The 22223-nt window shown below is 40.8% G+C and overlaps 1 protein-coding gene across 1 annotated transcript in view; it reads left to right on the top strand.

Annotated features, from left to right (window-relative positions):
• The window catches only part of LOC126278512 (caseinolytic peptidase B protein homolog), a 72778-nt gene that overhangs the window by 11028 nt on the left and 39527 nt on the right, over window positions 1-22223 (top strand). Inside the window, exons 4-5 of the mRNA XM_049978677.1 lie at window positions 15297-15523; window positions 20908-21022. Coding sequence (XP_049834634.1) covers window positions 15297-15523; window positions 20908-21022 — 342 coding nt within the window. The remainder of the gene's footprint in view (window positions 1-15296; window positions 15524-20907; window positions 21023-22223) is intronic.

Here is a 22223-nt window from a genome sequence, read left to right as displayed (position 1 = left end):
TCCTCAGACACTAATTACAGGATACCACTGGACATTCTTCTGCTGGTGTAGCTGTAGGCTCATTAGAGGCCTAGTCATTTTCTGTCTTAGAAACATGACCCGAAAACCCCTAACGAGACTTCAAACTTTACAAATAGAAGAGGAGCAAATAGAGATAAAAAGATGTCTATATTAAAAAGTAATTATATGGTACCAATCGATGTGGTTCCCCCTCCCCTCCTCCTCTTTCCTCGCAGTGGCAGACACATCCATTAATATGCCGTGCCATGTTATAGTGACATAACTTCAAGTATATGAGAAATCCGCAGAAGCAACACACATTGAACTATTGTCACTGGAATATAATCAGTTGACTTTGATAATGACAACACACCAATAATAATGAAGATTCTAGAGGTCAGCAGATGTGCCAAAGGTTGCCTCGACTTAGAGAGGAGTGTTACAGCAATTCAGTGTAGTTCTTTGGCTTTTCTTACATGACTTCACAACCAATCCTTTCTGAAGCAGAATCTCAGGTTAATTTTTAACTAAACACCTCTGAACATTTCTTTCCATCAGTGAATAGTTCAACTTCTCCCCCCCCCCCCCCCCCCCCATCCCCCAACTATTGTTATTAAGAATTCCCTGAATGTTTCAGTAATTCCCTGACCCCTGCAGGCCCGGGGGATAGAAAGGGCCCGAGGTATTCCTGCCTGTCAAAAGAGGCAACTAAAAGGAGTCTCACATGTTTCAGCCTTAATGTGATGGTCCCCTGTAGGGTTTATACCTCCATTTTTCAAAATTTTCCTGAAGACCGAGCCAATTGAGGAAGTGTGCCATACATGGTGCATCATGTCCATCGTGCATTGAGATCTTTAGCCCACTTTCTCATCGTGGCATTGCAGTCCCACTCATCCTCCATCTCTTAAGCGAAGACAACTTTCCGGGTGCATTTTCCTCCTCCCACTATGCAGTGTCGCTTTCTGCGCCGATGTTGACTGTGGAATTCTTTGCAGCTGATATCCAGCACGGTAGCCAGTCCATTGTGGTGGGGCTGCCATGTACTCTGTTGGTTGTAGCCCCCTGACTACACAGGGATTGATCTGCTGATGACTGCACTGTTAACTCCCCATGTATGCCAAGGGGTAGATGGCCGTCACCCTGAGCCATCAGGACTCCCGGCAATGGCCATCCTGCCAGGTCTCCTTTGCTGTGGCTGGGTTGCGCCTGTGGGGAGGCCCCCTGGTCGGAATGGGTCTCTTGCTGGTGGTCTGCCACCAGCAGTCTCTAAGTGGGCAAAGTCTAACTTTAATGCTAAGAAATATGACCCCAAGTCATTCCCCTCCCTGACCACACCATGGGAGGAATGCCAGGCTAAGAATGGCAGCAAACCTTATTCACCCCTGTACCTCGTATGTACGAGAACAGATGGGGACTACTTAGTTTCGATGAAGCTATAGTTTTTTGCATATCATTTAGAGGACCAGTTCGGGTAAGTGGAGGGCTTGTCCAAAATGCGGTCAGAGTTAGTCTTGATAAAAACCGCATCATCTGCCCAATCACAAGCATTACTCGCTTTTGACAAGCTGGGGGATGTTTCCATTAACACCGCGCCTCGTAAGAGCTTAAATATGGTCCAGGGTATTACATTCCACAGGGATCTTCTTTTGCAGTGTGACGATGAGCTGCGCGCCAACTTAGAGCAATGAGGAGTTCATTTCATGCTACATGTAAATCAGGGTCTGAGGGATAACTAGGTTGCCATTGGTGCTTTCATCTAGGCCGTCGAGGATGACACATTACCCAAGAACGTCAATGTGATGGTCTACCTCTGTGATTTCAAGCCGTGTATCCCTCCCCCATTGCAGTGCTTTAAGTGCTGGAAGTTCAGCCATATGTCTTTCTGCTGTACTTCCAGCATCACATGTCGAGATTGTGGATGTCCATCCCATCCCAATACTTCATGTGACCCACTAGGGACTGTGTCAACTGCAGAGACCATCATTCCCCTTGCTCACCAGACTGCAACAAGGTTTTATAGTGAGAAAGAAAAATCATGGAATACAAGACCCTGGACCGACTGACCTACACTGAAGCCAAGAGGAAATTTGAGTGCCGACATCCTGTGAGAAGCCGGAAGACTAAACCTGCTAGATAAGATGACACCCGCCAGTGGCTGAAGCACCCAAAAGCAGCTGGTCATAGGGCTCCACGATCATCCTCAGTCCTGGAGACTGAATCAGCGAAGCCCTCCCAGCCACAGAAACCCGAGGTTCAGTGAGAGAAATCCAGATAGAAGACCCCCAACACCAAAGGAATTGTGGTGGCACCCACACTACTGCTGCTTACAAGCTCTGCGTCTGATGATGTGAAAATTCTGATGCCCGCTGACGACCTAGATCTTGCCAGACTCTCAGACAGAATGGATACAGCCTGTTCAGGGAATAAGTCAGTGGCAGCAGGTGACCCTGAGGTGTAGACTGCCTCATTGAGGGTTTCATGTCTTCCCAGTCTCACGATCATGTCATCCTCCAGTGGAATTGCGGCGGTTCTTTCCACCGCCTGGATGAGCTATGGCGACTGTTAAGCTTTACACTTGCTGTCTGCATTGCCCTCCAGGAAACCTGGTTCATGGCAATGCAAACCTTTGCCCTTTGTGGCTACAGAGGATATTAAAAGAACTGTAACGAATATAATAGTGTGTCAGGTGGAGTTTGCATTTATGTCCTGAACTCTGTATGTAGTGAACCTGTGCCCCTTCAAACTCCTCATGAAGCTGAGGCTGTCAGGATACAGACGACACAGGAAATAACTGTCTCCCTCCAGACAGTGTGGTACCCCTGAATGCATTGACTGCTTGATTGATCAACTCCCTAAACCTTTCCTAATTTTGGGAGATGTTAACGCCCATAACCCCTTGTGGGATATCACCACGGTTACTGGCCATGCCAGAGATGTCGAAAATTTACTGTCCCAACTGTCTCTTAAATACTGGGGCCACCACACATTTCAGTGTGGCTCATGGTAGCTACTTGGCCACTGATTTATCAATTTGCAGCCCAGGACTCCTCCCATCTATCCACTGGAGAGCACATGACAACCTGTATGGTAGCGACAACTTCCGCATCTTCCTGTCACTTCCCCGACGTCATGCCCACGGACACCTACCCAGGTGTGCTTTAAACAAGGCAGACTGGGTAGCCTTCACCTCTTCTGTCACCATTGAATCTAACCCTCGTGGTGCCATCGATGTAGTGATTGAGCAGGCCACTACAACAATAATTTCTGTGGCAGAAAACACGATCCCTTGTTCTCTATGGTGCTCCTGGTGGAAGACAGTCCCTTACTGGTCACCAGAAGTCGCTGAGGCAATTAAAGAGTGTCAGCGAGCTTTACAGTAACATAAGTGGCGCCCTTCCCTGGAGCACCTAATACCCTTTAAACGGCTCCGTGCCGGTGCTCACCTGCTCATAAAATGATGGAAACAGGAGTGTTGGGAGAGGTACGTGTCAACCATTGGGTGCCATACATCACTTTCCCAAGTCTGAATGAAGATTAGAGGTCTTTTTGGTTACCAGACCCCAACAGGTGTTCCTGGTGTTAAAATAAATGACATGCTTTCTACTGACACAAACACAATTGCCAAGCACTTTGCTGAACACTATGCTTGAGCCTCTGCATCGGAGAACTACCCCCCAGCCTTTCACACCCTCAAATGGTGGATTGAAAGTAAAGTCCTCTTGTTCACTACATGCCACAGTGAACCCTATAATGCACCATTTACAGAGTGGGAGCTCCTCAACACCCTTGCACATTGCGCGACACAGCTCCTGCACTGGATCAGATTCTCAGTCGGATGATTAAACATCTCTCGTCTGACTACAAATGATATATCCTCGTCATCTTCAACTGGATCTGGTGTGATGGCGTCTTTCCATCACAATGGCGGGAGAACACCATCATTCCGGTGCTAAAACATGGTAAAAATCCACTTGTGGATAGCTATCGGCCCATCAGCCTTACCATTGTTCTCTGTAAGCTGCTGGAACATATGGTGTATCGATGGTTGGGTTGGGTCCTGGATTCAAGGGGCCTACTGGCTCCATGTCAGGGCAGCTTCCATCAGGGTCACTGTACCACTGATAATTTTGTGTCCCTCGAGTCTGCCATCCGAACAGCCTTTTCCAGACGCCAACACCTGGTTGCAGTCTTTATTGACTTACCTAAAGCATATGACAAAACCTGGCGACATCATATCATTGCCACATTGTAGGAGTGGGGTCTCTGGGGCCCCCTCGCGATTTTTATTCAAAACTTCCTGTCACTTCGTACTTTCCGTGTCCAAGTCGGTGCCTCCCATAGTTCCCCCTGTATTCAGGAGAATGGCATTCCACAGGGCTCCGTATTGAGTGTATCTCTATTTTTAGTGGCCATTAATGGTCTAGCAGCAGCCGTAGGGTTGTTGGTCTCCCCTTCTCTGAATGCAGATGATTTCTGCATTTCGTATTGCTCCTCCAGTACAGGTGTTGCTAAGTGGCGCCTACAGGGAGCCATTCATAAGGTGCAGTCATGGGCTCTAGTCCACAGCTTCCAGTTTTCAGTTACAAAGTCGTGTGTCATGCAGTTCTGTCAGTGTCATACCATTCATCCAGAACCTGAATTTTATCTTAATGATGATCCACTCACTGTAGTGGAGACGTATCGATTCTTAGGACTGATTTTCGATGCCCGATTGACTTGGCTACCTCACCTTTCACAACTTAACCTGGAGTGCTGGCAGCACCTCAATGCTTTTGGGCTTTTGTACATTGTAATATTTGTTGGCCTCTTGTCGTTCTTCTGGTTCTTCCGTTTTTCCTTTTTTCCTGTGATTGTGTCATACATCATCTTTGTTTTCCTCTTTCCCTTGGGTACTTGTTCTACTGGGAACAAGGGTATGATGACCTCACAGATTGGTCCCCCCACCCCTTCCCATTTTTTTAAACCAACCTACCAATCAGTAATTCCTTGACTTTTCTAGCGATTTCAACTTCCATGAGAATTCCCCATTTCACCATTTTTTAGAAATGTCACCACTGCTGATGAACATTGCCTCACAACTCAGTAATATTGCATGTTTAGGCCTAATAGAAACCACACAAATATAGAAAGAGCATCAGGCAGTATGTGCACAATAGCCCACACTCCACGTTGTGGTGTCTGGAGTTTTTGAAGCCATTACAATAGATATTATATGAAATCGCACTTGAGTGCAGTATGTGCACAGTAAATCAAATAAATCACAATATCTCAAATTGCACTTGAGTGGGGCATCTGCATATTATGTGAAAGGATTAGGAACATCAGCTGCAAGAAGGTAGGGTGAGTAGTCTCAGATATTTATTTTTAGAAACAACAGTGCCTTTGGACCATGATATTCAAATACAATGTACAAATTAGTTTTACTCATGAAAAAGGAAATTATAATTAGCCCTTTATCAATTACAAGATTCTCCAGTTCATTACCAAGGTGTTTAAATCTTGGTTGCTATAAGACAAATGGAACTGGCAGACTTACTTAGATCATAAGTGTAGTTCATTTTTCCTTTCAGTTATCAAGCTGCTATTGTGCAGAAGACTTTCTGCAGATGTCTGCCAGCATCTAGGTAGTATCATAGCGTCAGTGTGTGAGATGTGTCTGGCGGTGGCCAGAGCTAGATGTGTCTAGCATTGGCAGCACAACAGAACGTGGTCAGGAGCCCAGTTTCATCTCTCAACCCTTGCCACCTGGATAACAAGTGTCTTCTTTCTTGTCTCGAACACAAGTGTCCCTTCAATGTGATATCTTTGTGTTCTCCAGAGGTATGTCCCTGGGTGTGGCTCGCTTAAATTGTTCTTCTGGCCAATGAAACTATTTTTCACCATCTATGTGAAATATTATTGTAATGCCCACAGTTTCCGTGGCTATACAACCACACACAACAACATTTTCAACTGTATAAGGTCCTTGTAAAAGTGAAAAATTTTTAATTCCTTCACTGCATACACAGCATGTCACCAGTTAAGAATAGATATCCTGTTTGCTGTCTATTTGTCACAGTGTCCTCCTCCTCCTCCTCCTCCTCCTCCTCCTCCTCCTCCTCCTCCTCCTCTCCCTCCCACTCCAAGGTCCCCCTGCACTTCAGCATCATTCCCACATTTCTCTTGGCAGGAGAGCACATGCATGCACTAAAAAGGCTTTTATAACAGTATCCCTTGTCTTGTACAGTGCTAGCATCTTTATCTCCAGTTACACACAGTGTCTGAACCCCTACCCCTTCTATTCTTTGCAACAGCACAGGAAAACATTCTGTCATACGCTTCGCCACAAGGACTTGGGCTTTACACTATTTGTAAAATCCTTTGCTCCCCTTTTTTATGCAGCAGTCTTTGACTTACGGACCTCATTCATCTGCCACTCTCATACGGTAAACACATAACAGTTGTATCATTAACTTATATGATACCATTAACTACAAATGCTGTGTGTTCATACACGAAATTAACCTCCCTTTCATAAATATGCCCCCATGCCACAAAATACTCCCTCATGTTTCGTACATTGAAGATGCCATCATTTCTCCTACCCTCTCCTAACATGTGGGTGTTTGGCACAACAACATTTTCTACTGTATAAGGCCCAATCTGCAAGTGATGATTGTGAAAGTGTTTTTCTGCTAACTGCTTGTTCCACTCTTCTGTCAGCCTTCTGTAGTGTTCCGAACGTTGTGGGTGGACTGGGGGCGAGGTTTCTGCCTCTTTCGTCTACACCTGCCTCTACCTCCCACATGGACAGTTGTTGCCAGGTCCATATTTTCAGGTCCATTGTGGAATGCATTACAACCCATAGTGAACAAATGTCACTGAATACTGATCGTGAAGCAGTAGCTGTTGGAGTCCACTGAACTATCATGTTAAGTGTGTCGCATGCATCTTCCACTTAGTAGAAATACACAGTTCCAAAATATTAAACAGTTGATGCAACAATTACTCATGCATTTCATTATCTCAGGCTATTTTAAAGCCTACATCTTTTGTGGGCCAGTGCAAATACACACATCAGAGACAGATTATTGAAAATTCCCAAATGAACTATACATTCTGCTATTGAAAAATGGGGTGCTAACACACTTTAGTGTTGCAGACGGTACTTTCTGTGCCTTTTATCATGCATTATGTAGCTCAAACCTAGCACAAATGATGTAATAGCATGCTTATTATGATGTGTGTGATAGCACCCATCATCATCTTGTCCCAACTTTCTAACTTGACAGGTAGCTGCCACATAGTGCTTTGAAATGAGCCAAATGCCAAACATATGCTTCTGCTGCTAAAATCGTGCTGAACCAAACCGAGCTGTGCAAGATGCTATGAATACCAGTCTAAAAGCAGTTAAAAACTGCTACACCTTAAAATGTAGTGAAGTCGAGCATGTCCACTTGCTCTGATACCACTTGTAATATTTTTGCTAGCAAGTTTTTAGTACTTTTATATAGATGAACTTTTCATTACTAAGCGATTTTTTCAGTCAGTTTAGGACCATCTTAAGGCCACATTTTTCTTTTTTTTCTGGGTCCAATAGTGGTTGGAAATGCCAAAATTCTGTTACAAAATCGAATTTCTCTGATCTTTATTGTTTAAAGTAAAATTTAAATTTGTTTGACAACTACAGGATAAATATTCTGTGTAGGAACATTTTACTTAAAGAAGTATTCGACACTTAAGACTTGTAAGAATACGTACGCTCAAAATTCTGACCCTGCCAATAAGTATCTTATTAAGACTTTACATTTCTCATTTTAATGACATAGTTTTTTTCCATATGATAATGTAGCCTTCATAAATGTGTCTGTAAGTTGCATGTGAGTGCAAAATTTTTGTAATGTAAGCCATGCAAAAATTAAAGTATTATCATTTTGTCGTGATATATTTTTTCTGTCTTTAAAAGGGTATATGATTACTGAGAAAGTGTGTTAGTTAATACAATATTTCAGAAATAAAATTTATTTTCTAAGAATTTTGAATGGCTGTGTTACAAAATGTGGGAAAATTTATGCATCTAATAATCTCCCAATAAACAAAGAACCCAGTATTAAAGCCATTTGAAAAAACTTATACATTTAATAAACAAAAAACTTGGTTTCTAAGTGTGTATAAGTTTTTGTATAGTTTCTGTCTTTTGTATCATTATTAGAAATTCTGTTAGTCAATATTTTAAAATTTTGCAAATAGTATGTAGAAAATTTGTCAAATAAGTCTAGGCACCATGAAAAATACAAATCATTCATTATCAGCTGGTCTGTCAGTCTTCGCTACTCAGTCACTATCAAGCAATTTGTGTTCAGACAGCCAAAGTCAGACTCTCCCCAGTTGTAGTTGTGTGCTCTAAGTTGTCACCATGTCACCAGCAGTCATGTATTCATAATCAGAGTGTCACTGGCAGTTCCCATTCATAACATGGTTAAACATTATTGATATGTATTTTTGAAGATTAATTAACCATGTGAACTGCAATCTGAGTAGATTGTGATAGAAATTTATATTGACTGTAATTTAAATGTTGGAAATATTGGAACAGTAACTTACAACCTCCCTCTTCTAGAACCTGTAAGTCCCAGTTTATTCCCAGGTGGTCAAAAAAACTAGCTTAGGTAATTAAATAGAGAAGATGGCCCCTTGAACACTTAGGAGACTCCCACTCACTATCAGCTTATGATTCAAATTAAAAATAGTGAAAGCATAGTATCTTAAAAAATAGAAAAAGTTACATGTCTTCAATGACTGCATGTACCACAAACCACTCAAGTGTACACATATTAAGGCACATAAATAGATAAATACTCCTCGCCAGCTAAGATCAATTAAGTGACAATGATAGTCAATGAAGTCCTCTTGAGTGATCCCCATTAAGTCACTGAACTCCTAAAGATGCATTATGCAGAAATTTGCCAGATTTCATATGTCACGGAACTGTAGTAGGATGTAATAACTCTTCCTTCTGCACCTTGAACTTAGAAACATACAACACGCTTTTATATTAATTCAGGATTTAACAACACAATAGCAAAACGCAGAGGGATGTCACTAGGGGCAGAATGATACAATACAAGATGCTCCCACACATCTGTAACAATAGGAAATCATGAATACTATCAGTATTGAACAAGATATCGCCAGAACGAATTTTTCCTACCTAATGGAAGGAAAGTAAAATTATACCAATTTTAAATCCTAGCAGAAACACTCACAGTATCAACAGTTACAATTATTAACTGATCAAGTTAATGGCAGCACTGTGCAAATTATTGGACTGGGTGGTTAATAAAACCATTCCAACAACTCTAATATAGACATTTACCATCACTTCTTTGTGGCTAGTTCCAATGAGCCTGATCCATTGTTGATCACCTTCTGTAATGGGGATTTGCAGTCAAAGAGCTTTTTGTGCATCATTTACACAATACTGCATTATCTATGGGCTTACAAAAGGCTTGTGACTCTACATGGAGGCAGCACATCCTGACCACTGCCCAAATTGGTCTTCCATTGGCATTGGATCAGTCCTTAACAATCTATGTGAACAAGAAAATAGAATAGCCCAGTAGTCTGTTTCAAGTATTGCCCTTTTCACCATTGCAATTAACAAAATTGTGAATGGTACTGATCCTAATGTTTTATTGGTGCTGCATGTCAATGATCTTTGCATCTATTACAGCTCCACATCACTCTGTTCCTTTCAATGTCATAACCAAATGGCTTAATGTAGAACACTGCAACGGGTCAAAAATCTGAGGCACTGTATGTCATTGGTGAAGTCCCTGTTTTTGGATTTTTGTTAATCCAGATATTTTCACCAAGAGTCAGAATATGCTCTAACATCTGAATTTGTTTCCTGGTGTTACTGCTAGATAGAAAGCTAACTGCAGTGCCACAAACCAAGCAGCTAAAGACTACTTGTACACAGAAACTTAACTCATTATGCTCCCTATAAATACCTCCTAGGGAGCACATAGAACTGTTCTCATGAAATTCCATAAACCACTCACCTTAACCAAACTACATAATGGGAGCGTCACACAATTTATTTGCACAGTTTATCTATTTTTGATTAGATTCTGCATATCATGTAAGAGCTTTGTGTGAGCCCGATGGACAACCCTCCTATTGCATGGATTGCATGGATTGCATGGATTGATATCAGGTGAATAAGCAGGCCATACAACTGGACCCCCTTATCCAATCCATCGACCAGGGAAGACATGATTGAGATGTGTCTAGGTGTTAATGGTGAAGTGGGCTGGAGCACCATCATGTAGCAGCCACATAACCCTTGGAATCATGAATGGCACTTCTTCCAGCACGGGAAGCAAAGTCATCTGCTAAAAACACCAATAGTTTCGGCGTTTTAGGTGACATGGAAGGAAGACTGGTCCTAAAATATGGTTGCCAATTATCCCGGCTCACACATTCTGGCTGCACCGTGCTGATGATTCACTGTCCCCAGCCATGGTGGCTCTGCATGATACACCACAGGTGATCGTTATAAAAGTTGAAGATATCACTCCACATAAAGATGACCTCATCTGTGAACAGGATGGATGACAAATTCTGGAGCACTCAAAAAAAAAATTCCCAGGATCATGATTGGCTGATGGAGAAATGAGTGACAGCAGTGCTCCGATGTGGAAAATGTCACTAGTAAGCCCTGCGCACACTGTAAATGATAAGGGTGGTAACAGTTTTCATGGAGAATGTTACACATGGTCGTCTGGCCTACCCTGTACTGGTGGGTCAACTGCCTGGTACTGATAGGGTGGTCACCGTCAACAGTTTTAATCACATTTTCCTCCAAGTGTGGTGTCTGAACATTTTGGGTACATCTTTCATTATTTGCTGCTTCCCAAAATGATCCTGTCTCAGAAAAACAGTGAAACAGTGGTACAAACATTGAATGAATGCTGTAGTAGTTGTTGGTGGGGATAGTTCTCCTTATATAACCTTGCTGCCTGCCACATGCTGCCGTTTGCTTTTCTATAAGTAAACACCATGCCAGCGATCTCTGAATTCCAATATGGAACCATTGTCACATCCACTACAAGGTGAGTCAGTAAGAGAAGTGAATCAGACATATTACCAATTGCTATGGCAGGAGAGGGCACTAGGATGACATATGAGGAACAGTACCACTCTCTAGGAGGAAACCATGGATATGTAACTGTGGCTGCATGGTATAGTGGATACTGCACTGCAGTCTCTGTAACAATGTCTGATTGAACAAATGGTCTGTAAGCATGGAAACCATGCATTTCTGGACATAAGTTCATTAGACCTTCTTTGTTCCATATCATCTCATCGGTCAATCCCTAGAGTTTGTACACAGTGGAAAAAAAAATCACTCTGTATTTGCATACGTTCATTTGAATCTGCACTTTATTCTGAAATCCTCCACCAAATGTTGTGTGTTATTTTGAGCAGAATTTATCTTGAATTGTAAATAGTGCATCAAATTGAAGTCTGAGTTGATTGATACTATCATTCCAATATGTGTAAGGGAGATGTTGAGTTGCATATAGGCACAACAAAAAGACTGCTATATTTGTAATGTTTTGGCCAGAAGGTCTTCTTCCAAAATAGACAACATATACACATGCATTCACATAAATGCAACTCTCACACTCATGACCACTGTCACTAACTGCCAGGGTCAGTCTGGCCTTGGCCACATCATGTTTCATAGCCATGTGTGCTACACAGTTGCTTGTAGTTACATTGAACAGTCCGCCATGAAACACCAACAAATCCAGCAATGCCACGCACTGTAAGCCCATAGGCATGGCCAAACACGGTTGCCCCTTGTTACCACTCTGTCACATCCTTGCTTTTACACGTGTTTCACACAGTGTTCACTTTATACACAGATGTCTTGCTGATCACCACTGATTTATGATCATGTAGTGCAGTGAGTGCACAGTTGAACACGTGAGTAGATTTTTGTATCATCTGTAAAGGCTCAATGACGATTCATCTGTGTGTGGACAAAGGGTGACTAATACTTTGTATGGTGAGCTCAGCTCTGTTAGAACCTCCATATAAATCAAAATTAGGTCCGTTCAAGAAGCTCTTGTATGCAATAATTCTCTCAACAGCCACCAGATAATAACAGTATTCTTTCCAAATCAACCCCTGAATTATGGCACCCAGGTGCTATTATACAAACTTTACAGGCCAGGATCATAATTCCTTTAGATGCAGGCATTGACGTTCTAGGAAATGACTGCGCAGATGAGCTAGCCAGGGCATTTTTTAATATGAAATGGTTGACACTCCCATCCCCAAATCTAATTTAAGGATATATCTGTGATTCTGCCTTCTGCCTAGGTGGAGGGGAAATATAAAATATATCTCTCCTTTGTGGCTCCCAAGAATAGATACTTCACTTTTTGTTTCCTGATGATCGCAATTTGAGTGTGTCTCACATCGCTTCAGACATCTCCACCTGTAAGAAAGTGTTAAGCTCTCTGTAAGATTAGGATTGAAACATCTCGGTTAACAAATTCTAATAAATGATGTATCCAAAACTAAAATGTGCTTAATAACTTATTTATTTGTTCTACAAAGATGACATAACATTGGCTCTTCCAAATCTGAGACAATACTAGCTATGTCGGGCTACTGCCCTAGCCCTTATGTATAGTTTAACAATCATAATATAAAAGCATTAATGGTTTCAAATAGTAATTTTACAGTTTACAATTAAAAGTTGAAATGTGTTTCAGAAGTTACAGAATTTGAACGTATAATTTGTTCTGATGTTTTCAGTATAATTAGCATACCAACATATCACAGTTATTGTTATCAAAATACATGAAATATATTTTAATAATAATGTTTGATTTTGAAATGTTTATAACTTCTTAAATGTGGGTTTAATTTTGATACTAACATAAATCCTGGATCTTTACACATAGTTGAACAATAATTAAAAGCAGATTTCTGGGTACGACTTTTGTAAATACAAGTTTTAACATTTGTAACATATATTTTCAGATCGAAACAATATTTCATCATAATTTTTACTGTATTTGATTATTATTTAGTTGCAGGTGTCCCAGGTTTCATTAATTCCATTGACTAATATTGTTACAAAGTGTGCTCATTCAGTTGTGAAAGTTTGTGTTTACATCAGGACTTAGTATCGGTTACTACATATGTCCTGTATCACACTCTTCATTTTGTGTAATTCCATTTTATTACACTACAAGTGGCAAATTAACTGCCCCCTCCACTCAATAACAGACCGAGCGACGTGGCGCAGTGGTTAGCACACTGGACTCGCATTCGGGAAGACGACGGTTCAATCCCGTTTCCGGCCATCCTGATTTAGGTTTTCCATGATTTCCCTAAATCACTTCAGGCAAATGCCGGGATGGATCCTTTGAAAGGGCACGGCCGATTTCCTTCCCAATCCTTCCCTAACCCGAGCCCTTCGCACCGTCTCTAATGACCTCGTTGTCGACGGGACGTTAAACACTAAATCTCCCCCTCCTACACTCAATAAAAAATTCAAGAAAATAACATAAATTCCAACACAGGTTGCTGTAGTTTTCCAGAGGTGAAGTGGCTTGCACAGGGTAGACTAGCATGAACAGCTGCATCAAACCTCTTCAGACAGAGGACCACACAAAAACAACCATAAGTACAACATCAACATTAAAATGTGCAGAAATAAAACAACTTGACAAGAAATGGGTGAGGAAGATACTGGCAATTATCACCATATATTTCTTCCTGACTTGTCAAAACTATGTGAGAAGATATATGCTACCCAGATATCAAATTTTGGTGTAGAAAATTATTTTGGAATACCAGTTCCATTTCCAGTAAGGAAAAAACATGAGTAATAAAATCATTGAGAAAAACAGTGCATCACTATACAAGGATAATACAGTAGCAGAAATCCAGAAATCTTCTCCATCCTCACACAAGATTTTTCCCCGGTAAACCACACTCTGCTGATCCGTAAAACTGATAAGTATGGGTTAGGGACAGTGCGGTATAGTATACCAGTATACTAGACAGGTGAGTAAATTATCCTTCAGAATTAAGGACAGTAACACAAGGTGTTCCTCAGTGCTCTATTCTTGGTCGTATCCTCTTTGTTTTATTTTAACACGTCAACTCTTAAAGTGTTCTGTTAGCAAATGATACATCTGCAGTAACTGAAAATTTTCAAGCAGAAAAAAAAAAACTGACTGCATCATTAATACACTTAGAAACGGGATTTCAGCGAAACAGGCTGATGTGAAACACTTCAGACATCCAGATGAAAAAGTTCAAGACATGAAAGTGAAACTGTAAGAAGATTAACTTAAACTGTAAAGATAATGATATAGCAGAAGTGGGATTTGTCAGATTTATAGGACTATCTAGATAAGAAGTCAACTGATACTGATTACCTATCTCATGAATATGTAGGTTTGCTTTCGCAGTGCAAGTATTATCCAATGCCGCTGGAATGAACTCTAGGGGAAATTGCACATGATTGTTATTTTTCATCATTGGCATTGTTTTTTGAGGATGCTGTAGTAGTATCTTACCTATACTCTAGAAAACAATCAGAAAAGTTGTGTGTGCTATATATCCAAAAGAATCCCGATTATCATTATTAAAAAAACCTGGAACTTTCAATAATACCCTACCTTACATCTATGAAATAATCCTTTTATACAGTATATCAAAACTATTCACAAAAATCATGTTGATTGTTCACTTAAGGTAATTGCATGCTCCCTCTTGATAATCGTCTACTGAAAAAGAAACTGCATAAGACTCCACCACAGAAATGATACACTTTTCAGAGCAGTGTTCCAATTTGTTTAGCAGGTGAATAAAATGATGCTTGAATTTGTGTAATAAGAGGCAGCAGGCACTTATTATGGGATGTTCATGAAGGTCAAACTCTTCATTTAAGAAGAATGTCATTGATCATTACTCATAGTATATAAATATAAATGTTCATTCTCATCAATAAAACTATTAATTTTAGACTACTACCCAATTCTTTAGCCTAAAGTTTTATATGAGTGAATGATGTTACTAATTTTTGTTGTATCTCTTTTACCATAATCAGATGATTAGTAAGTGTATGTTATGAGACAAATAATTGCTATTTTTTTGTCTCTGCGCTTAAAATATAAAGCTGTACCTTGCAATTGATAAAATTCCTTGAGTTCTTCGTTTTATGAATATTGTTGAACATCAGTTGCTTACTATTAATTGAATTCCATTTCTGTGCATAGTGCTTGCAAAGCGAGAGGATGAATTCAATGACATGCTGAGTAACCGAGCCTCATTCCGTGGCTTCACTGCATTGCATTATGCTGTCTTGGCTGATAGTGAGGAGCTTGTGGAGCTACTGCTGCAGCACGGTGCCGACCCCACGCAGGAGAATGACCGAGGACACCCACCAGCTGCCTATGCTCGTACACAGCAGATGCGCAATGTCCTCGAGACACATGCTGCCAAGGTTAGTGAATACAAGTTAATAGCTTTCATGCTGTGCATCTGGTGACCCAGCCTGATGCATTTGAAGGCCCAGTGGATGACATTGAAATTGCTGACGACAGTCGCTAGGTGGCATGACTGCATCTGCAAGTGTTGATTCACTGCTATAAGCGCCAACTTCTAGACGTGGCCCATCTATCTGCATCCATGGCTTCCCTTGAAAGCCAGCAATGCAGCAGCCCCACTATCAATGTGATTCCCCAGCACTTGTATTGGTCTCGCTATGCATCGTTGTGTTGGTTCGGAATTGACATCATAGTTTTTGATCTTGGTTAGTGCACTGGACTTTTCGTCATGCCGTCTCCATTGTCTCCCTTTGTCTCACATTGTCCACCTGTTACCCTTTGGCGGCTTGTGGTGTCCAGTCTCCACTGATTCTTGAATTGTTTGTGGTTTTGTTTGATTCCGGCCACTGTAGGGTGTCACAGAGACTCACCCTGAATGTTCTACAGTCAAGACAAGTACTTGGGTGCCTTTCAGATGAATTTAAGCTTGTGATGAAGGAGAAACAGTGTTGATTTAGAACAACTTGGCAGAAGAGAACAAAGTAAAAGAAATCGATGGTGTGTGTTTTACCATCAATATGATTACTCATGAAATAATGGCATAGCATTAAAATGGCATGAATAAAATGTATAGTATCCTATAAAAGACAATACTTGAATTCTCTCTCTCTCTCTCTCTCTCTCTCTCTCTCTCTCTCTCTCTCTCTCTCTCTCTCTTTTCACTTCCTGTTCAACGGATCCGAGGTTCTAAGGATTCCAGGTCATAAAATACACTCCAGAATTGCTCAAATAAAACTTATAATCTACCTCAGTCATTTATGAACTACACTTAGGATTCTTCCGATATATCTGAGTGGGGTATCTGCTGGCATCACAGCTGGATTTATCTGAATTTTCCTGCTTGAATAACAATGGCTAGATAGTCTTCTATAGTTGCTGACTGTGATTGGTTTCCGATCACGTTGTGAGACATTACCAGGTCTTTCTACATATTTACACGCATTTTATTACTTACGTTCAGACTAATTTGCATATTTGCACCATGTGCTGGTCACCTTAAAGTCTCCCTGCAGATCATAACAATTTTTTGATTATATTACATCCCTGTAAGTAATTAAATCTGTGGTTTGCCTCAGAGAGCTATTGATTTTACCTGGTGGTTGATTTATATATATTGTGTACAGTAGCAGTCCTATCACACTAACCTTAGGTATTAGATACTACTTTCATTTGAAACTGTCTCTCAGTTAAGAACAATTTACGTGTTTCAGTAAGAAGTCTTCAATCCAAATCTTTCTGTAAGCCAAGAAATATAACATCAATCTTAGTTGAATTACCTTCTGTGTTCTGAATGTCGTGAACAAGCAGAACATGTTTAGTGCTTGCAAAAATTTATTAATTTCTACAGACGAGTTGTTCAGTCTGCAGTAATATCACGCACACAAAATAACTTCTGTAATTTCACAACTTAATGATATCAGTGAAATAGATCTGTAGTTCTGTGTTGCTTTTCTGCCACACTTCTGGATTGGAAAGATGTGTACATTTTTCCAGTTACATGGCACACTTTGCCACTGTAGTGACACACAGTTGAAGTGAAGAAATTTCTTGTACATGCAGTATTCGATACACAATCTTTCATGCACCCCACAAGATCCAGCACCCTGAATGCATCTTGCATAGTTGCCATTATGCTGGTTTTGATTTTGATCTGCTTTTGTCTGTCATTATGGATGGTGTGCCATTTAAATCTACCTTTCGTAGCTGATACATGGCCTCCATGCCTGGTTGCCTTGGGATCAGAAGGACTGAGACAACACGATACCGAACATCATTCGTGACCCAACTAATTTTTAATTCTGTTTATTAGTCTTTCATCTTGGCAGGTTAATGCAGAACAGTGATTTTTCCTTTGAAAAAATTATAAAAGACAATAACTCTGTTTGGGATCAAATGTTAGTGTGTCACCCAAAAGCCTGCTTTACAGTAAATTATAAAAATATTTTATATGAAGATAGTAACTTTTCTCAAAAGAACAGATACCATTGATGACTGAACAGCTTCTCTAGAATAAATGATAATTAATTGAAACCCTCAACTGCTGAAAGGTGTTGTTGATATACCTCGATGGGGACAGCTGAAAATGTGCGCTCCGACTGGGACTTGAACCCGTGCTCTCCTGCTTACATGGCAGATGCTCTATCCACCTGAGCCACCAAAGACACAGATGAATAGTGTGACTGTAGGGACATATTCCTTGCACACTTCCCGTGAGACCCACATTCCCAACTGTCAACAATATACATATGTAATGCTCCTAATAGAGAATCTGCATGGTCATCAATGGTATTTGTTCTTTCGAGAATAGTTACTATCTTCATATATAGTTAAATGACTACCTGGCCATTCTCCTTCGTCTGTGCGAATACACACAGGTTACCTGAACTCTTATGGGAATCGTCACCTTAGTGTGCGTGACTAATGAGTGGATCGGCAAATATCTATTAGGAACATTACACATGTAGATTGTGGGCAGCTGGGAATGTGTGTGTCACAGGAAGCGCGCAAGGGATATGTCCCTGCAGTCGCGCTATTCATCTGTGTCCTTAGTGGCTCAGATGGATAGAGCGTATGCCATGTAAGCAGGAGATCCCGGGTTTGAGTCCTGGTCAGGGCACACATTTTCAGCTCTCCCCATCGAGGTATCTCAACAACACCTGTTGGCAGCTGAAGGTTTCAATTAATTATCATTTATAAAAATATTAATCCTTGTTTGGAACTAAATATTAAGTGTCTCCCAACTGTGTACTTGACAATAAACAACGATAATATTAACCCTTGTTGTCTGAACAAATAAACAAATTTCAGTGCTAGCTTTAAGAAAAGTTACTAGAAATCATAAACTCTGGTTTAAGAACAGATTATTCAGAGACATCAGTACTTATCTAAACGAATTAGGAAACATAAATGTTTGGGTTAGAGAAAATTACTAATAAAGGGGCATCTTAACAGGCAGGGAAGCATTCACACATACAACAAACACTGCTTCTAAACTAACCACCCAGTGGCTGACAATGTGCCCCTACGTCACCAGAAAATTCAAGGCTCCTCACAGATGGTCAAAAAAAAAAAAAAAAATTGTTCAAATGGCTCTGAGCACTATGGGACTTAACTTCTGAGGTCATCAGTCCCCTAGAACTTAGAACTACTTAAACCTAACCAATCTAAGGACATCACACACATCCATGCCCGAGGCAGGATTCGAACAAATGGTCACTCAAAGTACAAAGACTGAACTTAGAACTACTTAAACCTAACCAACCTAAGGACATCACACACATCCATGCCCGAGACAGGATTCGATCAAATGGTCACCCCAAGTACAAAGGCTGTGACCCTCCAGAACATAGACACAAACAGATCTTCACACACATTAACGTTTACTGAAATTGGAGGTCCTGTCACAAGGTCCAGTTTCCTTTAAGTGATGAAAGACCACACAATGTCAAAACACTGGCAACTTTGTTCAGATTTCAGGTCAGGTGTGCATCTAAATGTATCACAGAGCCATGCAGTAAGCCTTCTGTTGGAAAGGCGCCTGATATTGCAGGGAAAGCAGCAATTTTCACTGACAAATTAACCGCTTACAAGAGAGGTACTGTGATAAATCGCTATGGAAACTCACAGTTACAGAGTTAATATCATGATGTCTCACACAACAAGACAACAAAGTGTTAATTATCTTAAAACAGCAGAAGGGTACATTAACCTTTCCTAAACCAAGCAAGACAAAACATACTAAGTAAAGGCAGGCAGTAAACAAAAGTGAATGCCCCTCACATAAAAATTTTGTAGCCATGTAACAATACCATTAAAATTATTATAATTTGTAGAAAGGACTAGCCCAGTACTCTTGGCAAACTTAAGCATACCTGGAAACAATCTAGAGAAAAGAGGTGATAATTAATTCATGATGAAACTTACAAACATGAATGTTGGCAAAACAGCTGGTTAATTGACAAGGCAATAAAGTGTAATGGTTCACTCAAATACCTTAAAAGAACTCAATAAATACTATGTACAGAACTGTCTAAAGGCAGTAAACATGACAAACAGGTGGTGACAATAATTTGCAGCTCCAGTATGATTTACATCAGGCTGCTCAATGAGCTGACTGAGGCAGAAATCCAAACATACCTCTCTTATTGGGGTGTCATTGCATATGTTCCACATCATTACGAAGTGTTGTATTCATGATCTATGGAACAAGTATTAATCTAATCTAATCTAATCTAATACAGCTCGAGCAGCAACATGATACACACACTCACTATCCAAGTGTGTTTATGAAGCTCATTACCAAAGGAATAAATTTACACAAAATTCCTTAAATATCTAAAGCATTAAGGAAAAACTCATTGAAATTAGCAGTCAGAAGATACACAGTCTTCTCAGCAACATTCTAAAACACACTTCAGAAACATACATATTTTGACACTTCAAGCTAGGAAGGCTGAGCAGTGGTAACAATCTGATTGTTAATACTTCTACTATCAAATCCTAAGTGAGATAGGAAGGAACCAGATGGTGCAGGCTGTGAAGTAGTCATTGCACACTGGGTTAGGCACCATGTTCAGTGACTGGGTAGTGCAGCTGTCTCTTCGCCACAGTTTATTGGTGTCCATACTTGCATTCTGACAGCTTCTTAGTTGTCGCACCCACGTAGAAAGCAGCACAGTGGGTTGCAGTTTACTTTGTGACATTGTCATTATTCCATCTTGGATTTTCCATCCTTTAATATAAAGAAGTTTTAAAAGCAGTGTTGCATGCTTTCGAGCATATCCATAGTGTTCTCTCTTTAGTCATTCTAATATTGTATTTAATCTTAGCAGACATGTCATTCATCATGGAAATATTGGTTAAGGAACAAGAGTTCCTCATCAAGATTAACAGGATTTTCATTTCAGTTTGATATTTGTTGGTTTTATGAGAGTACTCTTGTCATGGCATGAAAAGCATTCCTGGAGCTTTGTGGGACTTCTATCGTATTTAGTTGCTACCCAATCATAATGGTAACTGCTGTTGTAGCCCTCAGCCATTCATGTCCTTGAATAATATTGATACAAACAAGAGAGACATATAGAAAGGCGAATAGGTCAATAAAATTATTTTTTAGCCTGATTCATTTGTTCTTTGTCTTTAGCTTAAGAAATAGATATTGTCCTGCAGTGGAGTTCTCACTTTAAATTACATTTGATTATTTTTAGCTATGACTGCACCTTGATTCCTTGCTTTGCAAGACTAACACAGTACATGTATTGAAACTGATTTTTCTTTTTAGTGGGAGGAGATACAGAGGAAGAAAGAGGCCGAGGAACGCCGTAAGTTCCCTTTAGAGCAGCGTCTAAAGGAACATATAGTTGGCCAAGAAGGTGCTATTACCACAACTGCATCAGGTATGGTATTTTCCCCCCAGGGTCTCACCACTTTTTGCTGGGTTCATGCTTGGCTACCGTGGGGTCTTTGCAGCATCTTTTCTCTTCCGTGCTGCATGTCTATCCTCTTGCTATTCTTTTTCCCCTCCCTTGGGGAACATGTCTGGAATGTTGTTGGAAATGTGTTCTGCATATTCAGTCACCAATATCAGAACAGTCTCTCCACTGTCTTTCATTCCTTCTTTCTTTTCTTCATTACCTTTCTCCTATCCTTCCTCCACTTCGGTGTTTGAGGTTCCTCTTTTTCTTCTTCCTCCCTGTGCGCTCCTGAAGGCAAGCCCACATATCTGGCACGTAACAGGTGACTGAGTAATGCGTAATTCCCAGCCCTAGGTTGACAGTTAGGCTTTACACTTACCCACTGGTAAAGACCAGACCCAGGGAGGGGTGATTGCCTCAGCTGCTACCTTCCTACATTGCCGCTTGGTCCCTCTGTCAGGTGTTCGAGAGGTTCGACCTGAGGTGTGAATAAGTTGGAAGGAGCGTGCCATCGGAGATGCTGGCAATCAAGGGGGATTTTCTCGCAATGAGCCAATCGTGTTCAGTCAATGTATACCAAACATAAACAGAATGAGCCTAACAATTTAAAGACCCTCCCCGCTGCACCACGGTTCCTTGTGGTTTCACATACTGGAGATGGTCAGTCCTGTGCTACGGTAAATCTGTTTATTACTCAGAAAGGTGTTGATGTAATTGCTGGTCCTGTGAAATTCTCCTCTCTGTTATGAAATAGTGCTTTGCTTTTGGAGACAACTTCTGATTCTCAAGCACAACAATTGCTTGCAGCTTCACTCCTCCACAGTTGTCCTGCTTGTGTCAAGGCCCATCGAACCCTGAATTCTTGCCATGGTGTTATTTACATTAGGCTGCTCAATGAGCTGACTGAGGCAGAAATCCAAACGTACCTCTCCAATTGGGGTGTCATTGCATGCATTGGGTGATGAAAAAAGTTGATGCATCCTTAGTGCCCACATGCACTCTTATTTTGATAGATTGGTGCTTCTGTCAAAGCATGCCATGATGTTATCACAGGACAACCGTACATTTTGAACTCGATGATGTGCTAGCAATGTAGTCATTACAACCACACTCGAGTCCTGTCGACACCTGGCCAAAACTGTAATCTGTGGCAGGGATGCTCCCCAGGGCAATTCTGTGCCGC

The sequence above is a fragment of the Schistocerca gregaria genome, chromosome 6, assembly GCF_023897955.1.
Source record: "Schistocerca gregaria isolate iqSchGreg1 chromosome 6, iqSchGreg1.2, whole genome shotgun sequence".
In the NCBI taxonomy this organism is placed as follows: Eukaryota; Metazoa; Arthropoda; class Insecta; order Orthoptera; family Acrididae; genus Schistocerca; species Schistocerca gregaria.
The sequence above is the reverse complement of the archived record's forward strand: the minus strand, read 5'-3'. Positions and strand labels throughout refer to the sequence as shown.